Genomic DNA, 20,974 nt, shown 5'->3' with positions numbered 1-20,974 from the left:
ATTTAAAGAGGCTCACCTGAGGTACGCTGACCAGCACCACTACCTGCCACCTGGACCTCTAATAGGGGACTATAAGTGCACAAAAATCACCACAGGGAGAGAGATTCAAAGAGGAGATGAACAGGGGGTGCAGTAGAATTTGAAAGCCAGCCTCAAGCTCTCCGACAATGATGGAGAGGAAGATACAGGAAACTCTCCCGACCTACAAGAATGGGCCTCAGAAAAGCATTTCCTGATCATAAACACCAGAAAGCATCATGTGGGGTCCTCAGGTGTCTGAGGAGAATCTCCCCCCTCTGGGGTCCTTACCAAAGACGCACTTCTTGGGAGAGACTCTTCTTTCCCTGGTGCCTTTGGCAAGTCCCTGCTGAAGGTGGTGGGAAGGAGCTCGGACACCCTCCTCCCGATTCTGCCAGCCTGAATACATGGTTTGCCCAGGTTCTTAGGCGATGCTCCTCCTCCCTGCTTCCTCCCACTAACCACGTACTAAACCCCAGCTGCATGGGTCTCAGGATCATTAATTAATCATTCAGTTCAGTTCAGTTCAGTTGCTCAGTCGTGCCCAACTCTTTGCGACCCCAATGAATCACAGCATGCCAGGCCTCCCTGTCCATCACCAACTCCCAGAGTACACTCAAACTCATGTCCATCGAGTCAGTGATGCCATCCAGCCATCTCATCCTCGGTCGTCCCCTTCTCCTCCTGCCCCCAATCCCTCCCAGCATCAGGGTCTTTTCCAATGAGTCAACTCTTTGCATGAGGTGGCCAAAATATTGGAGTTTCAGCTTCAGCATCAGTCCCTCCAATGAACACCCAGGACTGATCTCATTTAGGATGGACTGGTTGGATCTCCTTGCAGTCCAAGTGACTCTCAGGAGTCTTCTCCAACACCACAGTTCAAAAGCATCAATTCTTCGGCACTCAGCTTTCTTCACAGTCCAACTCTCACATCCATACATGACCACAGGAAAAACCATAGCCTTGACTAGACAGGCCTTTGTTGGCAAAGTAATAGTTTTAGGATCATTTAATCCAAATCTTTTATATAGTACAGGTGGAGAATCAGAGGCCCAGCAAAGAGAGGTGACTTGCCCAAGATCACACAGAGCCAGCCTCAGGTCCTAAATCTTTAATTCATATGACCCCTGGCTTCTTTTGGAAAAGGAAATGGCAACCCATTCTAGTATTCTTGCCTGGAGAATCCCAGGGACAGAGGAGCCTGGTGGGCTGCGGTCTATGGGGTCGCAGAGTCAGACACGACTGAAGCAACTTAGCAGCAGCAGCAGCTGCCTTCTTTGCCTCACCCTAGAAGTCCTGAGGCCATACATCTCCGTGCCCTCAGAACAGATGGCCCTGGCAGAACTCATCTCTGCCCTGGCACAAGACCTGAGGGGCAGAGCTAATATCCTGGCCCAAGGGCCAGAGCCTGGCTTGCAGTGTTCCTGGGCACCAGCTGGAATGGAGGGGCTTTCCCAGTCCAGGAACCTTGTCTCCAGAGCAAAACCTGTTCCCGATCCCCCGGCAGCCCCTCGCAGGAGGAGAGACACAGAGGGCTCTGCTGGTGGAGAGATGGCCCTGGAGCCAGGGAGGAGCCCAGGAAGCGGGCGGCGCTTGCGGTGGGCGGTCCTCAACCTTCACAGCCGAGGCTCCGCGTTCAGATCCCCGGGCCCACTCCAGGCAGCCGGGCGTCGCCGCTCCACCGCCGCACCGCTTGTTCCCTGAGAAGAAAGCGGTGTGGCTGCTCCTTCCTCTCCCGTGCAGTCTGCCCCCGCTCCCCTGGGCCGCACCCCAGCACGTCTGCTCCCGGGTCTGCGGCTGCGGCCCCTCAAAGCCCCGCGCCCGCTCTCGCCGCCTCTGGTCCCGCTGCGCATGCGCCGGTTCCCTGCTCCCCCGGCCCGGCTGAGCCGCTTCTGATTCAGGCTTCAAGTTCTAGACCCTCAACCCCTTCTACTCTCGGCTTCACAAACACACCCGACACGCTGTCTGGTTACCATGGATTTCAGGGAGGGTCCATGGTGTGTGCGTGTGTGTGCGTGTGTGTGTGTGCATGTGTGTGAGGGCCCATGGTGTGCGTGTGTGTGTGTGAGGGCCCGTGGTATGTGTGTGTGTGTACATGTGTGTGAGGGCCCATGGTGTGCGTGTGTGTATGTGTGAGGGCCTGTGGTGTGTGTGTGCGTGCATGTGTATATGTGTGAGGGCCCGTGGTGTGTGTGTGTGTGTGTGTGTGTGTGTGTGAGGGTCCACGGTGTGTGTGTGTGCGTGTATGTGTGAGAGCCCGTGGTGTGTGTGTGCGTGCATGTGTGTGAGGGCCCGTGGTGTGCGTGTGTGTGTGTGTATGTGTGAGGGCCTGTGGTGTGTGTGTGCGTGCATGTGTGTGAGGGCCCGTGGTGTGTGTGTGAGGGTCCACGGTGTGTGTGTGTGTGTGTGTGAGGGCCCACGGTGTGTGTGTGTGTGTGCATGCATGTGTGTGAGGGCCCACGGTGTGTGTGTGTGTGCGTGCGTGTGTGTGTGCATGTGTGTGAGGGCCCGTGGTGTGTGTGTGTGTGCGTGCATGTGTGTGAGGGCCCACGGTGTGTGTGTGTGTGTGTGCATGCATGTGTGTGAGGGCCCACGGTGTGTGTGTGTGTGCGTGTGTGCGTGCATGTGTGTGAGGGCCCGTGGTGTGTGTGTGTGCGTGCATGTGTGTGAGGGCCCGTGGTGTGTGTGTGTGTGAGGGTCCACGGTGTGTGTGTGTGTGTGTGTGAGGGCCCACGGTGTGTGTGTGTGCATGCATGTGTGTGAGGGCCCACGGTGTGTGTGTGTGTGCGTGAGTGTGTGCATGTGTGTGAGGGCCCGTGGTGTGTGTGTGTGTGTGCATGCATGTGTGTGAAGGCCTGTGGTGTGTGTGTGTGTGTGTGTGTGAGGGCCCACGGGGTGTGTGTGTGTGTGTGTGTGCATGTGTGTGAGGGCCCACGGTGTGCGTGTGTGTATGTCTGAGGGCCCATGGTGTGCGTGTGTGTGTGTATGTATGAGGGCCCGTGGTGTGTGTGTGTGCATGTGTGTGAGGGCCCGTGGTGTGTGTGTGTGTGCGTGCATGTGTGTGAGGGCCCGTGGTGTGTGTGTGTGTGTGTGTGTGAGGGTCCACGGTGTGTGTGTGTGTGTGAGGGCCCACGGTGTGTGTGTGTGTGTGTGCATGCATGTGTGTGAGGGCCCACGGTGTGTGTGTGTGTGCGTGAGTGTGTGCATGTGTGTGAGGGCCCGTGGTGTGTGTGTGTGTGCGTGCATGTGTGTGAAGGCCCGTGGGGTGTGTGTGTGTGTGTGTGTGTGAGGGTTCACGGTATGTGTGTGTGTGTGTGTGTGTGAGGGCCCACGGGGTGTGTGTGTGTGCGTGAGTGTGTGCATGTGTGTGAGGGCCCGTGGTGTGTGTGTGTGTGCGTGCATGTGTGTGAAGGCCCGTGGGGTGTGTGTGTGTGTGTGTGTGTGAGGGTTCACGGTATGTGTGTGTGTGTGTGTGTGTGAGGGCCCACGGGGTGTGTGTGTGTGTGTGCATGTGTGTGAGGGCCCACGGTGTGCGTGTGTGTATGTCTGAGGGCCCGTGGTGTGCGTGTGTGTGTGTATGTGTGAGGGCCCGTGGTGTGTGTGTGTGCATGTGTGTGAGGGCCCATGGTGTGCGTGTGTGTGTGTATGTGTAAGGGCCCGTGGTGTGTGTGTGCATGCGTGTGTGTGCATGCATGTGTGTGAGGGCCCGTGGTGTGCGTGTGTGTATGTGTGAGAGCCCATGGTATGCGTGTGTGTGTATGTGTGTGAGGGCCCACGGTGTGCGTGTGTGTGATCTGCATGGGAACCGTCAAGCCGTCCTCCTGTTGTCCCAGGCAGCTCAGCCCTGGAGAGCCGCTCTAATCCGAGCCTCGTTAGGAGGAGCAGGAGGCGTGATGATGGAGTGGAGGTGGCAGGCCCTGGGGACAGAGGTCTGGGGCAGGGTGACCCCACTGCTTCCCTGTTCACGGGCACAGAGGGGGAGAGAGAGAGGCAGAGGTGGAAGTTTCAGGAACTCCCCTGCTTTTTGGACAGCAGGGGTCTATTTCCTGCCGAGGGCTTGTAGCCACATAAATCCATGACTGCAAATCATGCCTCTTCTTCTCTCAGACACACACACACACGGTAGACTCCATGTCTTCAATCTTTTTCTCAAGCTGGTTCCCTTCTTTCCTGCTTATGTGCTTTTTCCTTCTTCTCCCACCTGGCAAAATCTGATTCAGATCTTAAGATCCAGAGCAAGATCTTAAGATCTTAAGATAGGAACCATTCTGGTTTCTCCCAGGCAGAAGGAGAGACCTTCTCCACAATGCTTTTTGTACCCAGCATCATTGCAGACACTTAAGACACGCAATTACTAATTCATGGACTTTCCCTTTATGAATTCCTCAAGGGCAAGGGGGTATATATTACCTGTCCTTGAATTCTTAGCTGGAAACCTTGCACATGGTTGATATACACTGAACACTTGCTGAATTGAACTGAGGCAGAAATTTAGGAGGCAAGGAAGGAGTGGGACAGTATCCGGCAGCTTTTTATCCAAAAGAAGGTGGTGTAGTCTGGGGGGATTACCAGGTTGGTTCTGAGACAAACCTTCCACCTGAAGAGAGATTCCAGGGCATCCTGATCTTGCCCCTCTGTGCATATCTGCACGGCCTATAGACCATTCCAGGTGGAGTGGTTGGCCCTTTGCTCACTGCGCTCGGTAAACCTCTGCCACGTTGTTCTATGCATCTTACACTACCGGTCCTCAACTAGTCTGTAAGTTTTGTCTGGTTAGGAATGGAGTCTGGATTGTGTCTTTCTGTATCTGTCTCAGTACTGAGCATTTGGGAGACCCTCAACCATCTAGTAGTATCTGTGGGTTGAAAAGAACTTGGAGTTTGGGGCTTCACATGTAGCTGCCAGATTTTTTTATCTGACTTTAGGAATGGGGGAAGTCCACCAAGAAAAGGTTTTAGAATCATTTCCCTAGAGTTTCTTAGGAATAGGATCCTGTCTCTACCAGTCTTCTCAGAGGTGGTAAGGTTGGAGGCAGGGGGAGAGGGTGGCAAGATGAATTTAAGGTACTATCCTCACCTGTTTACATTGTCAATTCAAGCAGGATATTTTTCATATCACTTTATTTTCTCTGCTGTGAAGCATGATGGACTGTGAAAGTTGTTTCACAAAGTTGTCTTGATCTTCAAGAAAGAATAGATGTAGGTACAGGGCACGCGTACACACCTACTTACACACCTGTATGTGCCTATGCCAAACAGCACTGAGAGAACGAAGTTGTACATGGAGGAGGCGGCCTCCTTAAATCCAGGGGAAACCGGCGCATTATGTGTATGTGGTGGGGGGAACTATACGGCCAACTCAGTTTCCTCTGGGTTATAGCTGCAGGGAGCTATAGAGGAAGCCGGCATATTCTAGACAGGGCACTGGGATGATGGTGATCTTGTTGCTGCTGAAAGAAGACAGTTCAGGTTTGCAGGAGCAGGGGAGTGACCCCTCCTCCCTGAGGAGTCCTAGGCGCTGTGCTCATTACCAGAGGGGCTGACGGTGCAAGGTGGAAGTAAGATACACAAGGGGGGCTTATCCAAGCCGTAGCACCTTGGCTACAGTCTATCTTCACTTTAAGCAAGAGCTTTGGAAAAACCAGCTGCAGCTGCAAAGAATGAAGCAGTTGAATGGGAACATGGGGAAGAACTTGAAACGGGCCTGTTTTCTGTAAATTAGCAAAAGAGGAAAATTAGAATAAAATGGAGATTTCTTGAAGTTGGGGAGCTAGCTTAATCCAATTTCTTAAACATCTCTGGAACTTTTCTCAACCTAACCTGAGAGTGGGCACTGTGTCCTACTCATTTCTAGGACACCCCCTGCCCAGTCCCACCAACATTCACTTGGGGGCTGTAGAGGGGGGGCATCTCCACCCACTAGAGGGAGGAAAGGGGAGATGAAGGTCAGTCGGCTCCGGGGGACTCGGGCTTCCTTTAGAGGCCTTTCACACACTGCTCCCCTGTGCCAGATTGGGGGGCAGTGTGTGTGAGAACTTTGGGGGAAGGACAGTCTATACAGGGAATAAATTATTGCAAAGGAAGGAGATAGTATTTAGGCCTCGTGCTGGTCTAGAGGGTGGAGCTGCATAGGGAACGTGAGCTCCAGAGGGTCCCTGGAGGGGTACTGTAGCCACCTCCTTAGCCTACCGCCTGAAAGCAGAGAGCAGAAGGGACCCGCAAGGTGAGAGGGCAGAGGGGAACAAGCCACATCCTCTTCTGGGTTCCTGAAGTTTCCCTCTTGGGTTCACTCATATGGGAACCACGTCCCCTATCTTGGTGCCTCTATACCTGCGTGCCCGATAGACCCCAGAGGACAGAGACCATGCGTGTCGCCCACAGCTTTTCAAGTGGGAACTTGAGGCCAACTCCTGACCTTGGCAGATCACCCCAGGAAGATGAGGAGGACACAGGGGCCAGTTGTGGGCAGATGAGGAGGACTCAGGGGCCAGCTGTGGGCAGATGAGGAGGACTCAGGGGCCAGCTGTGGGCAGATGAGGAGGACACAGGGTCCAGCTGTGGGCAGATGAGGAGGACACACGGGCCAGCTGTGGGCAGATGAGGAGGACACACGGGCCAGCTGTGGGCAGATGAGAAGGACTCAGGGGCCAGCTGTGGGCAGATGAGGAGGACACAGGGGCCAGCTGTGGGCAGATGAGGAGGACTCAGGGGCCAGCTGTGGGCAGATGAGGACACACGGGCCAGCTGTGGGCAGATGAGGAGGACACACGGGCCAGCTGTGGGCAGATGAGGAGGACTCAGGGGCCAGCTGTGGGCAGATGAGGAGGACTCAGGGGCCAGCTGTGGGCAGATGAGGACACACGGGCCAGCTGTGGGCAGATGAGGAGGACACAGGGGCCAGCTGTGGGCAGATGAGGAGGACTCAGGGGCCAGCTGTGGGCAGATGAGGAGGACTCAGGGGCCAGGTGTGGGCAGTATCGGCCACCAGGTGTCACTGCTGTGCCTGGCTGAGAGGGGAGGCCGCTGCACAAGCAGAAGAGGGCTCTGGGAGATTTCTGGCTCTCTGCCCCTTCTCGAGCCGTTTCTCAGGAGCCGCTCCCCAGCAAGGGAAGGGCAGAGAGCGCATGGCAGGGCGGGGTTTCTGGCTCTGAACCCTCCCCGTGTTGCTACTCCACAGGCGTTGGGCCTCTGGTCCAGCGGCCAAGCAGCAATCCACACCCACCCGGCCATCCTGGGCTCTGACCCCCAGCCTCTCCCACTGGCTGGCTCCTGGGTGTTTGGGCCACTCTCCTCCTGGAATGCTCCTCCCTGCTCTTACTGTTGGCACGGAGACTCAGCCAGGAGGCTGCGTGCCGAGAAGGGGCCGGTCTCACCCCATGAAGGAGTAGCGGGTCGCTCTGCCCCTCTCTGAGCCTGCGCCCTTCTTCAGCCGTTCCCTTGCACCTCCTTTCCAGAATCCAGGCTGGCAGAGGGCAGGTGCCCATCTGGTGCCCGTGAATGGGGCACGGCAGCAGCAGTTTTGGAAGATGGGATCCTTGACCCAGGAGACCTGAGTTTCTCAGTCTGTTTGGGTCAGAGCTGCCCACAATAGAGGAGTTTACAGAAGGACTTTCCAAACTTCATGTCTAGGCTGCCCCTGACCATGCTCTCTGCTTGCTTTGGTCAGGACGAGAACCAGATTTCAGTCCATGGCCCAGGCTAACCCAGGGGTGATGAGGGAGGAAGAGAGTGGGATGTCTTTAGACACACACCTGTGCTTCTGGGACCAGAAGCTGGGGTGCACAGCGGGTGTCTTTGAACTGGGTGGACCAAATCAAGCCTTTGGAAATCTTGTTCTAGAAGCTGCAGGGTCAGCAGAGTATGTGGCTTGTCCCTGACTCGGGAAGGTGGGATAAGGAGGGCAGAGCTGGGAGCAAGAAAAAGAGACAGAGCAAGCTGTGGGCGCAGGCGCCTGGGCCTCCACATTCAGTGTAGCCGGAGGAGCTCCAGGGGCGCAGGAGGCCTAGATGACCACGGACTGCAGCAGGCGGAAGCACATCATGAGGTCCAGCGGGATGGGCGGCTTCAGGTAGTTCCCATCCAGCCGCAGGTAGCGGAGGTGCGGCACGTGCTCCAGATCCGAGGAGAAGTCATGGAAGGCGACTAGATTGTTGGGGCAAATTTGGGTCCCATTGATTTCTGCGGAGAAAGAAAGGGAGAAGTCAGCAGGAGAGGTGGGCAGGGGGTGGGCTCACCAGTTCTCGGGAACGTGCGATCCTGAGTGACTGACCCTAACCTCCAGGCTGGTTTACCCGTTTGTAAAATGAACTAAATTGGAACTGGTCAACAATTGTTATTGAAAACTCACTCTAAAGAGTCATGGAGAAAGTGAACTTTGAGCTGACCCTTCAAAGATAGGATTAACGTGTAGAGACCTGGGGATGGTGTTCTGATGCCGTGACCTATTTGAATGATGTTGTGGGGGGGCAAAAAGCTCATGGCAGAGTTTGGAACCAGTAAATAGTACAACGTGGTGTACTAAGCAGAGTAAACTGGAGAGGCTCCCGTTGTGGCCACCAGTTATAGGAGACTTTCAGATGTTTCACTAAGGATGGGGTCTGTGGTTTCTAGTCTGAGGAATGTCACTGAGCAGGACTGCTATTATGAGAGGGACAGTGGGATATATGAACTGGTGTCTGGCGGGGCTAAATCTGGAAGGGCCCTACGATCAGGTTTATGCTGTAGAAAGATGAATCTGGCTGCATGTGGAGAAACAGTGGAGGGAAGCAAGATCTGACGCCCGCAGTGGATGGATTGCCCTGGAGGTGCTCCTGTAAACGGGATGTGAGGCTTGAGGGTGGGCAGAGGATGGCTAGGTTAACTGAACTAGGGATGACAGGAAGAGAAAGGGTGCCAGGGAGGGGCGCGGGGCCCCAGGACGTGATGGAGCCGTTGATTCTGGAGTGATGACTGGCTCTGGGGAAAGGGAGCAAGAAAGGGAAGAGATGGGCAAATGGAGGTAGGTTTTCAAATGGAAGCTGAGTTTCCGTTTTCCCCTTCACCTTTTTGGTATGCCCTCTTCTAAATGAAGCTTTCTATCCTCCCAAGCCTTGCTTCTTTTAGCTTCTGTGGGTGGTGGTTGGTTGCTTTTCATCTCCTTCCTCCTCTTCCCTCTCTCCGCTTTCTTCTCTCTTCAGCGTTGGAGCAGCAAAAAGAGCCCTGACATAGATGAATTTTCTTCCTATGACCTTTGTGACTTCGGACTTTACCCCCCTGATGCGCTGTTCTGAAATCTGTGAAATGGTGAGAGTGGGTGGAATCTTTCTGTCTTCAACCTCAGAAGGCTGGATCACCGACCCCTCCCGCCACAGCCTGTTTTTGTCCACAATCTGGTAGAAACTTGTCAACCATTTATTAATCAAGGTATCCTTTCTGTCTAGATTTTTGGCCTATACAGCCTCGTGGGAGTAATGTGTTCCATCAGTTTGCTACCTGCAGGGTAAAATTAGACAGTTTTGCCTTTTCCTGAATTTCTTTCTTGCAAGATTTAAGAAGACTACCCCTACCTTTGTGGAATTATCTCAGATGAGTGAACAAGCCTGTTCTATCATCCACTTGTTTCAAGATTATACAAATTCAAAAATCTCCCTCTCATCCTTTGGCTTGAAAGCTAAGGATTCCTAATATCATGTTAGGAGTGCTTCTTTCTCCTTGGTCTGCATTCCCACAGCTGCTGCATTCGTCTGAGAATGTCCAGAACTGTATTTTATGTCTTCCTTACCTACAGGTCTGGAGGGCAAAGGAGCAGGGGCTGGTGAGAAGGGCTGGAGGTAGAAAAACTGTTACCCCCCAAGCATGGTATTCTGGGTACTTTATCCATACTAAACTAGCAAATCTTCATAAACATTTTGTGCCATTTTACAAACGAGGAGACTTCCCAGAGAGGTCAGATATTCTTTGAAGGTCATGTGGGCTGCAAGTGGAAAGACCAAGGTTTGAAGCCTGTGCCAGACTGGGTGCTTCTGCGTGCTCAGGCACGAGGCCCACGTGAAAGTGCTGAGGAGGGAGAGCCGGCCACCCCCTGCGCCGCCCCAGTCCCCGCACTCACTCTCGATGCTGTTGTTGTTGAGGTACAGGTGCTCCAGCCGGTTGCTGATGGCGGGCACGCTGCTGATCCTGTTGTGTGACAGGTGCAACACCAGCAGGTTGGAGATGTTGAACGAGTTCTTGGGGAGGCCCCGGTCCGAGAGCAGGTTGTAGTTGAGGCGGATGAAGGCCAGGTTGGGGAAGCCCTTGAAGTACCCGCTGGGGATGGCCTCGATTCTGTTGCTGTCCAGGTAGAGCTGGTGGATGGCGGAGGGCACCTTGGGGGGCATCTTCCTCAAGGTGTTGTGGGCCAGGTTGAGCTGCATGAGGTTCTTGAGGCCCTGGAAGGTGTCGGGCTTGAAGACGCCGTCACTCAGCTTGTTGTGCTGCAGGTCCAGCAGCAGGAGGTTCTCCAGCTTGCTGAAGACCCCGGGCGGGATCCTGGAGATCTGGTTCTGGCTCAGCCTCAGCTGCTCCAAGTTCCGGGGCAGGGCTGCGGGCACCTCTTCCAGCTGGTTCTTCTCCATGTAGAGGAACGCCAGGCTGGGGAGCTTCTCCAGCACCCTCTGGTCCACCTTTCGAATCCGGTTGTTGTCCAGGTTGACCCACCTCAGGCCCGTGGCATTCTTGAAGGACTCCACCGGGAGCTCAGTGATGAAGTTGTTCTGGAGATAGAGGTAATGGATGCGGGACGGGATGACGGGGACCTTCCGGAGGTTGCGGCTGTCGCAGTAGAGGGCGGACGGGAAGTCGGGGGGGCAGTAGCACTCCCGGGGACAGTCAGGAAAGACCGACGGGGGCCCTGGGGGCAGCGGGGGAGGCAGGTCGGTAGGCTCCGCTGGCTCATCGGGCTGCGGAAAGCTGGGTGTGGGCCTGAGTCTGGGTCTGGGCCGGGGCCTCGGTCTGGGTCTCGGTCGTCTTGTTGGCTGGCCTTGGGCCGCTGAGGCCAAGATGAGAAGTGTGAGGAGCCAGCAGAGGGATGACCTCATGATCCAGGCGACGCACCTGTGGGGAGGAAGGCGGCGGGTCATCAGCCTGCTGGGCCTCAGTAAAAAGAGCACGTGTCTTTGCAGCTGGAGTTGGCCGGGATGGGCTTGGGGGGAGCCGTGGCAAGGGCCTGTGGAAGCATCTCCTTGCTTGCCTGTATCCAGCAGGTGAGAAGGCAGCAAGGGTTTGAGTGTCTGGCTCCCTTTCCCAGAGGCCCAGGTGCTGATGTGCTAGAGTGTCAGCTGTCTTGGCAGAATGCACTCTGGGCTGTGAATCAGGAGTCCCAGGGTTTCCTGAAGAATACCCTTAAGCACTCTAGTCCTCAGTGTCCTGGTTTGCAGTATGAGAAAATCATCTCTCCCTTTATAGGAAGAATGTTAGGATACGTGAGCCGTAGAGTCCTGGGGTATTACATCTGGAAGGGTCCTTACTGGTTCCATAACTCAGTGGTTTTCAAACCATGCCCCATTTCAGTGGAGTCCTCCTGAGGGAGAGAGGCCAAGGGGATGGCTCTGGGGGACCCCTGTCCAACATGAGGAACTCTGTGGTTTTAAAATCTGCTACATATATTAAAGGGTAGCTGAAGCACTCATTTGAAAAAAAAAAAAAAAAAGTAGCATTGCTAAAAGTGTTTTGAAATTCACAAAGTCCAGACTCAACTATTTATAAAAATTGAGTACTGGAGGGGAATAGGAGCTTGTCAAGGCCAGGAAGCTATATAACAGCAGACCCAGGACAAAGCCCCATGTCTCTGTGGGCTCAGTGAGCTCTTGGGAAGGAAGTGCTGCGGTCCCCTTGTGTCTGCCCCCGCTCGCCCCTCCTCCCCAGGGCTCAGCTCAGAGAACGCTGGTCTTTGCCAGCAGGACACACACCAAGAATTTCTCCCCAGATGTGGAGGCTCCTGGGGAAATAAACAAGGAAGCAACTGAAAGCTGTGGGGACTACAACAAACTAGTGAATATTAAAAAAACCCAAAAAGAAGCAGATTCATAGGTATAGAGAGCCAGTGGTTACTAGTGGAGAGGGGCAATATAGGGATAGGAGATTGAGAGGTATAGACTGTTATGTATAAAATAAGCTATTGTGCAACTTGGGAAATACAGCCAATATTTTATAATAACTATAAATGGAGTGTAACCTTTAAATATTGTAAACCACTGTATTGTACACCTGTAACTTAGATAATATTGTACATCAACTATGTTTCAGTTTTTTAAAAAGCTGCAGGGAAACCACTTTCATTTCTTCTGATCTGGTATTGCTGCTTCCCATATGCATTGGAGTTGATGATGTCTGGTGGGATATAAAGAACTTCCGCCCACCTCAAAGACATAGTGGAGCAGGTTGCTGAAGGATGCTCTGGGGTTGCCCTTCCCGTTGGTTCTGATGCTGCTTCAGATAGGGCCATGTGGTCTGAGTCAAATTAAGCTGAGGAAACTGGCAGACCCAAGGCTGCAGACAATAGCTGGCATTTCTCTCAGACCCCCTGCCCTAGCTTGTCGGGTTACCTGTCCTTTCCCCTCCCAAGGTCCCTGTGACAGCCCCTCTGGTCTCTGGGATATCTGTTTCCACGTTGCTTCCGATGGCCCTCTTTGCTGCTTCTTCACAGTTTGCGGTGGTCTGCCCCTCCCCTTCTTAGGGCCTGGGACGCTCTGGAGATGCAGGTTTCTTGGAGTTCTTGAGAGAGGGGGACGCTGGAGTGTATCCTCAGCTGCATCTAGACCCTGTGATCACTGTCTCTGCGCCAGGCTTCCCCCGCTTTCTTTGGAGCCCACATCAGCTAGGTTCTTCCCTGTGTGACCCAGTACTGGCTTCCTGCTGGCTTTGTTCAAAGCTAGCTCAGTAGCAGCCCCTCACCAGATGTTTAGCCTGAGTCTGTTACTTGGAAGGAGCTGAGTGTGACAAGAAACATGGATGAGGGCAGGGCTCACCCTGGAGGGGCGACGGAGTCTACCTACACCTGTTGCACACCTGCCCTGGACACCCAGCCCACACACGCTCCCACAGACACTCGTCTCCCTGTGCCACACACACGAGCAAACACACGCGCCCCTCCTCGGTGTGCATGCGTGGGTCCTCATGGGGCAGAGAGTGTGGAAGGGGAGGAGCAGAAGCGAGACAGAGCGGAGGGAAGGGAGAGGAGGCTGCCCTGCAGCTTCTGCTCCGTCTCCTCCTTCTCCTAAGGTGGTCTCTTCCCAGGCAGACCTCTCCAAGGGGGCCCAGGGGGCCATTTCCCCTGGCCTCCTATCACAGAGGACAATGCAGTTAGACTCTTGGCTTTATCTCCAGCTGCGAACGTAACAATCTTGGGGATACACCAAAAAGGCTGAGCTGAAAAGACACTCATTGGAAAACTAAACCTGAGTCTTGTTGCCAGGCCCCACACCACTTGTAATTGGTGAGCTATCAGTGAAAATGTTACAGGTTCTGTAATTTTCTTGAAAATAGCACAACAATATTGCACAGAGATTTTAAACGGGGAAGAAAAGTTATGACCAACCTAGAGAGCATATTCAAAAGCAGAGACATTACTTTGCCAACAAAGGTCCGTCTAGTCAAGGCTATGGTTTTTCCTGTGGTCATGTATGGATGTGAGAGTTGGACTGTGAAGAAAGCTGAGCACCGAAGAATTGATGCCTTTGAACTGTGGTGTTGGAGAAGACTCCTGAGAGTCCCTTGGACTGCAAGGAGATCCAACCAGTACATTCTAAAGGAGATCAGCCCTGGGATTTCTTTGGAAGGAATGATGCTAAAGCTGAAACTCCAGTACTTTGGCCACCTCATGTGAAGAGTTGACTCATTGGAAAAGACTCTGATGCTGGGAGGGATTGGGGGCAGGAGGAACAGGGAACGACAGAGGATGAGATGGCTGGATGGCATCACCGACTCGATGGCCGTGAGTCTGAGTGAACTCTGGGAGTTGGTGATGGACAGGGAGGCCTGACGTGCTGCGATTCATGGGGTCGCAAAGAGTCGGACATGACTGAGCGACTGAACTGAAAGTGTTACATTTGTGTGCTAAAACCTAACATTTTTAAAAGCCCCAGTTTTTGTGACCTTGAATTTTTTTGCTTTGGCACTTTTTACTTCCTGACCAGCTGGGAGACTGACAATAAGCAAGAGGTCTCTTGTGCAGTGAGAAGCCCTGGGCAGGCTTCCCAGCCTGGCGGAGCCCCGTCCCTTTCACTGCCTCGGTCAGCAGGAGCAGTTACCCTGGGCCCTGAGTGGGCAAGTCACGCCCGTGCGGAGCGGCAGCCGGCCCTGGCACGAGGCACTTCCCGGTGACGCGGGGCCCGGGCAGCACTCGGCTCAGGCGCGTCAGAGCCGCGGGTTAGTCACAGCCTCACCCGACGGGCATGCCTCCCACCCCTGCCATCCCCGTGAACACAGGCCGCCCTTGCCGCCACCTCCTGTGCCAGACCCTTCGGGAACTTCCCTTATCTCCCCACCGGCCCTCTGACCTGTCTATGCTCCAGACCTCTGGGGGCTGGCCACGCTCCTTTCAGCGCTGAGAAGGTTCTCGAGGAGAAGCTCCTGGGCCTGTTCCTTGGAGAAACTAGGTCTGTTGAGTTCCCCTGCTCTTGGCCCTGGGGCTGAACCATGCTGTGTGCGCGCATGCTCCTTCCTTGAGGAAGCAGTGCTCGTTTCTGAGGCTTTTCTCATGGGCCAGTGCTCCTTCCTGATGGCGTCTGTGCCGTCCCCACAGTCTAAGTCTCCAAACCAGAATTTGCGACAGACGAGAAGTCCCTGGACTCCAAAGGGAGCCATGGTGTCTCCCACAAAGCCCAAAGCCACGCCTTCGTATGTTCCTGTCTTCCAGAACCTTCTGTCCGGTCATAAGTCCCCGCAGGCGGGATTCTAAGTGTATGTGATTTTTAAATTTCTTATGCCTTCGCAAGCACACCTCCCCACCTTCCGCTGGGCCGAGCTCACTGATCGATCAGTGAATGCATATGGGCCGCCTATAACCACTGACCTCCTGTAACCCCATTCACCAACACCTGTTCTCAAAAAGCTGCTCATTTGTGAGGGGAAAGCAATCGCTTTGACAGACCCAAAATTCACTCTCCCATTTGAGAAGATTTTCTAAGAGAGTTTTAAATTCAAATTTCAATCTCAAGTATTAGAGACTTAGGCTTGAATCCTGGCTCTGACCCACCTGCTCAGGCCCAGGGTCCTCAACTGTGTGAGGATCAAATGGGATCATCCACATGAAGGCATGTCATAGAGCATAAAACCTCTGCAAATGGCAGGGGTTTCATTTATTCATTTATTTGTTTGCGAAAGAACGTATCCTCTCAAGAGACTCTGATTTTTAAAGTGAGAAAGCCCTGTCCCTGTTTAGCTCATAAATTCATTCATTTAAGGTTCATACTCCCAGGACTCTTGCAACGATTCCTCAGGGCAGGGTGGGGTTGAGGCCCACATGGGTTTACCAAATTATAGAGTAATTGGCTTTGTATGGAGAGAGCCTGGGATTGGGGTTGAGTTGAGGGTGAGGCTGGGTGTGTCTCCTTGGGTTAAAGAAAGATGACTCCACACTACTTCCTGGTGTTCTTGTCAGATTTCACGTCCAGCTCATTACCCGTGAGCCTCCTTGGCTTCACCCAGCTAGTGACCCTACCGTTGGAATGGGGCTGCCCCTGCCAGAGCCGTGCCCATGGACGCTGGGATGACCCTCTTTTTTGGTTTCCTTCTTTCTGTCCTAAACTCAGACTTCTGAAAGCCATTCTATTCTCTGTGTCTTCCTGAAGCCCACACGGGAGTTGAAAGCCAGGAGAATCGGGTCGTCTCTGCCCAGCTGTTAACAGAGGAGTGAGGCAGGCCCACCGCAGCTGCCTTAGACTCTTCCAAGGCCCCCAAGTGGGCGTTGTGGGGTTCTGAGGTAAGGAAGGGGATAACATGGAGGCATGGTGAATTCAGCAAGTCACCGACCCACTGTCCCTTTCTTGGGGAGTGAAAGCAGGATGGGAGTAAGGCTGACTGGGGCAAAGGTGAAGACAGCATCACGGTGCGAACTAGACAGAGGGTGTGGGGCCCCTGCCCAGCCACCACTGCCTATAGTGACGCGACCCTGTCCTCAGCCTCACTTCCCTTACCTGCAAAACACAGATAAAGAAATCTTCCCTGTCCCTCTGTTCCTTATCAGGTTATTTTCAGAAGAAAATGTGATAAGCGACTTTAAAATGTGCTACGGATCAAAAAGAGCTAAAAATAAATCTAGCACTCTAATGGAGAAGCCATCTGTCTCCCCAGTGTCTACCACAAGGTGACATGTAAACACAATGTCTTTTGGCCTCAGGCCACTAAGTCCAGAAGAGCAAGTTTTCCATTCTAAAGGCAAGGGGAACAATTTAGGGTGGGATGGCTCTTGTCCTCTCATTATGGCTCCTCACTATGTCCTTCTCTCCGCCTCAATCCCCTAGCTTTTCCACCCCGTGAAGAAAGCCTACAAGAATCTGTCTGATGTGTCGAGTGCTTATAGATGTGGGTCTCAACCCTGCAACTCTTCAGCTGTTTGGCTGGATGCTCTTGGGAAATCTCTTGCCTCTACTAAGCTTCAGTCTCCTCATCTGTAAAATGGCATACTAACACACTTTTATCCTACTATTTTGAAGGTTAAGTGAGTAAATGTGCAAAAAGCAAGTGCTTGGTGAATGTTAAGCTATTATTGACATTATTTCAAAGTAATGGGGTCTCTTTCTCTTCAGCGTGGCCAGAGGACAGCCATTCCCGCCACAGAATGCCGATCCTTGCAGATGTTTACCTGGATTCCCACCAACTCTCCTACACAGAGCAAGCTCCTCCCCTTTCAGGCCTGTGAGACCACACTTAGGTCTCAGAATGAAATAACTAGAGAAGCTATAGATGCCTCCAGCCATTTGGGGAATGTTCGCTCTGTCCCTCCCCCTCACTAACACCCGCTCCCGACCCTGAGCCTTTCTGCAGCAGCTGCGGGGATGCTGACCAGGGACACCGCAGGCTGCTGTCCTCAGCTGGCTGTGGAGTCCACTGTGACTCAGGACTTCCCCTCCCAACCTTGGGTACCTGTCCCTTCCAGCTTCCCCCAGAGGCCCAAGAGGTGGGGCTGCCCCCGGGGAGGTGAAGGGGCAGTGTAGACCCTGCGGTTCGGCCCATCCTCTGTGCAGGCCCGCCAGAGCAGGCAGCTACTGGGCAGGAGCAGGGGACCTAAAAGGGGTGGGGAGGAGCCCTGCACAGGACCCCTGGGGGCCCAGGCAGGCGGATTAGCAGGTAGGAGGAAGCCTAAGCTCTTTGGAGCTACCTTGGGGGAAATTGCTTTCTGCAATGTTCCCTCATTACACAGCTGCCAGTTTTTACAAGGAGAAGAGAAGGGGAGAGCTCACTGAAGGTCTTCCCTGTTCCTTCAGGTGCTTGCTTCTACTCTGCAAAAGAGGGTGACCCACTGGAGACACTCTGAAGCTGCTCCCTCAGACAGTCCTTGTCCGGGAAGCCACACAGCCTGTCTGCCCAGCTAACGCTGCCAGAATCCTGGGCTCTTCAGTCCTACACATGTGTCCCTCAGGCCTCTGGTTCAGACTCCCAAACCCTTGCTGCCTCTCACATCCTGAAACAATAGCAGATTCTTGGGTCTTGATCCCATGGGTCTAAAGCAAAGGGTCCAGCTGTCTGTATTTCTAGTGAGCACCTCTCACCCTCCCCTGCACCCAGGTGATTTCGAAGACCAACCGTACTTGGAGACCCTCTCCTAGGCTATGCCCTTCTTGCCTTGGGATAGCACTATGCATAATCGAAGAGGAATGAGCTGGGCAAACGGAGAAGGTCCACCCTATTTAAAAAATTCAGTTTCCCACTTCAGTTTTCCCCTCCCTTGACTGATTAAGGAACTACGTCTTTTTTTGTCTCCCATAGGAAGTCCTTGCCAGTGTGGGATTATGTTGAAGTGGCTTTAAAGAGAATTCTTTTCTGGCTGCCTGCCGAAAACAAAAATGAATACCCCCAGTGCTGGGAATTAGTACCTCTAAGCCTTTGGAGTAGGGTTGCTTTCTTCTCTCTCTTTCCAAAAGAAAAGTGGTTTAGAGTAGTGAGGCAGAGAAAGTCAGAGCTACTGGGAATACACTGTGCAGGTTAGAAAGCTGCTTTTTTCTCTCCTCCACCCAATTAAGTTCTAAAGAATGAAGAAATTTTTCCAGCCCCTGCTGCTGCTCATCCTGTTCCTGCTCTGCCTGCGCTTGGGACACATGGTTTCTTTGGCTCTGCCAGCTCGGTGGGAGGACGCACTCGCTCTTCGCTCTTAGGTGCTGTGTGCGCGCGTGCCTGCGTGTTTTCCTGCCAGGGTCTTGTCACTGCGTTCTCTAGCTCTGCATGTCAAATGCCGTCAGGACGGAGGTGAATGGACAGGACGCCTTCACACTGTGTGTGCATTCGTGCGTGTGCATGCGAAGTGGAAGTGCAGCATCTGTGAGGCACATGTGTGTGCCCGGGACAGTGTGTGACGAAGCATCAAAGGTGCAGCAGAGTGGGTTCTAGAGTGGAGTTTCCGTGGGAACCCGATCTGTAGAAACACTGGGTGCAGCATAACTCTGGGCTACAGTACACAACCGTACCAAGAAAGTTTAACTTTTGCAACAAGCCAATACATGGGTGCAGAATGATGAAGAGAGGGAAGAGGGTGGAGACGAAATGAGGAAGACTGATTTGAGCTCCTCTGAAAGGAGAAAAATCTGGTAGAGAACAGGAAGGAGGGGTGGAAGGAAGGAAGGCAGGCGAGGACAGAGCCTAGAGCAGTAGCCTGGCGTGGATGGGGCGGGAAGGGGCTGGCTGGAGGCCGGAGCCTTCCTCCTCCAGACGGCTTACCTGAACCACCTGCCTCTCCTCTGAGCTCGGGTTTATCTCCGGCGAGGCGAGACTGCCTCTGCTCCCCCCACCCTCAGTGGCGCTGTGGCAGCAGAGAGCCAGCCAGAAGCTCTGGTCTCCCAGTGGTGTGTGCGTGCTTGTGTTTGCCTGACTCTTCCTCCACCAGATCCTATTGGGGTAGGGAGGTTAGGTTAGGGGAGGGCCAGGCTGATTGTAAGTAGGGAGGGGAAGAGGAAGGGAGGGAGGAAGGGAGGAGGGAAGAAGGGAGGAGGGAAGGGAGGGAGGGAGCTTGGGAGAGGAGGAATGACAACAATAAAGTCTTTATTTGGCAGCCAAAATCCCAAAGACTCCATCCACACACCATGCCCACTAACGGACCCGTTTTTAATAACATTTCCTTCTGCTGCTGCTGCTTCTGGGAGGGAGGTTGTTTGACCCATGTTTGGAAAACAGGCCAAATTAACAGAAGGAAAGGAATGAAAGCAACCTCTGTGCCGGCGAGAACTGGATGGCTGGGTCCAGCACCAGCGTCTTGCATTTCTCCTCCTGACAATCGCCTTGCTTCTGAGGCCGCTCACTCCTCTGCTCTTGAATTCCCAAATGTGGAGGGTGGGGATGTGTTTTCTGAGCAGTGATGGTCCTTCCCTAGGTCACCTTCCCTGGGAGGTTGCTAAGCGGATGGAGTCCTGCTCCGTGTGAGCTGGCATGGGAGATAGTTCGCTCCGAGAACCGGAGAGGGAAAAGTCAGGCCTGGGACTGCACTGCAGAATAAAGATTTTATGTGAGACCTAAAGTCACTGTCCATGTGGACAATGTCAGTGTCTTCTCTCAGCTTCCCCATGTACATCACACTCAGGAGAGATTTGGGTGCGGTACAGTCATCAAACACAGAAAATGGGGAAACCCGAATGTTCCCCGTCCGTGTCTTCCCAGGAGACGCATTCAGGTAAGAACTTCCTCTAATAATTTTTCTCAGTTAAAAAACTGCAGCACACTTGCGGTTAAGTGTTAAGCAGCAACCCATCAAAACTTCCTGCCACCTCAGTTGACGACCGAGAAAACTTGCTTGTCTTTACGTTTTCTGTCATCAAGTCCATGGAGAACAGCTTCTTTGGAAGCACTGACAGGGAGAGCATTTTGCGATTCACTGACTTCATACAGCTAGACCCTTAGTCTTTTCCAGAAAGAGATAGCTCCTCTAGAAAGGGGCTTCCCTTGTGGCTCAGATGGTAGAGAATCCACCTGCAATGTGGGAGACTCAAGTTTGATCCCTGGGTCAGGAAGATCCCCTGGAGAAGGGAATGGCTGGCTACCCACTCCAGTATTCTTGCCTGGAGAATTCCATGGACACTTGTACTTTTCCTCCAGAAACAGCTTCCCTTTCTTGAATCTTGGGGACACCAATTGGTGTAGCTTGACCCAAGGGGAGGTATTTATCTCTTCTTGGTATATCAAGAACAATATGAAGTGACTGCTGGGAAGAATGGTGGGAAGTCAAGTCACCGGGGTTGCTGCTGCTGTTGCACACTCCTAGGAAGTGTGGTCAGGGGGACAGAATGTGAAGGCGGGAAAGTGCAGGAAGGGCGAGGTGGGAGGGAGGGGCCTCCCTGATGTGGAAGATCACAGATACATTTCCAGAGTCAGGACCTGCTCACACTTCCCACCCAGGCTGAAATCTCATCTCCAGGGCTCACTGCTTATTTGATCTGCTTAGCAACTGCTGCTTGATTATAAGCAGTGAGTGCTGGAAGCAAGAGGAAAAAGGGCATGGTTGTATACAAAACTCTCCAAGGGAGGTGGCTCAGGCTCCCACCTCTCCACGGCCCTGCCTGAAGACTCTGCTGGGAAGTCATCGTGTGGCCTGGGGCAGTTTTGGCTCAGACTGGCTTGTGGTCGTCAGGCCCACTAGGGCTGGGTCTGGGGCAGACCCTCACCCTTCACCAACTGAGGCTCCCAGCCTAGGGTGGCTGGGGGTCTGGGCAAATGTACGACAGGGAAGAGCTGTGGGAGATCTGTGGTTGCTTATCCCACCGCCCAGCCTGGGGGGTCTGGGTCACCTGGGGTGAGTG

General features: G+C 53.5%; 1 protein-coding gene across 1 annotated transcript; it reads right to left on the bottom strand.

Annotated features, from left to right (window-relative positions):
- Positions 5,122–19,078, bottom strand: PRELP (proline and arginine rich end leucine rich repeat protein). The gene is made up of 3 exons (XM_005690372.3): positions 18,906–19,078; positions 10,105–11,087; positions 5,122–8,195 (listed from the first exon to the last, which is right to left on the bottom strand). The coding sequence occupies exons 2-3, from the start codon at positions 11,069–11,071 to the stop codon at positions 8,020–8,022; spliced, it is 1,143 nt and encodes a 380-aa protein (XP_005690429.1). The 5' UTR covers positions 11,072–11,087; positions 18,906–19,078; the 3' UTR covers positions 5,122–8,019.

Source organism: Capra hircus, chromosome 16 (genome assembly GCF_001704415.2).
Source record: "Capra hircus breed San Clemente chromosome 16, ASM170441v1, whole genome shotgun sequence".
Lineage (NCBI taxonomy): Eukaryota > Metazoa > Chordata > Mammalia > Artiodactyla > Bovidae > Capra > Capra hircus.
The sequence above is the reverse complement of the archived record's forward strand: the minus strand, read 5'-3'. Positions and strand labels throughout refer to the sequence as shown.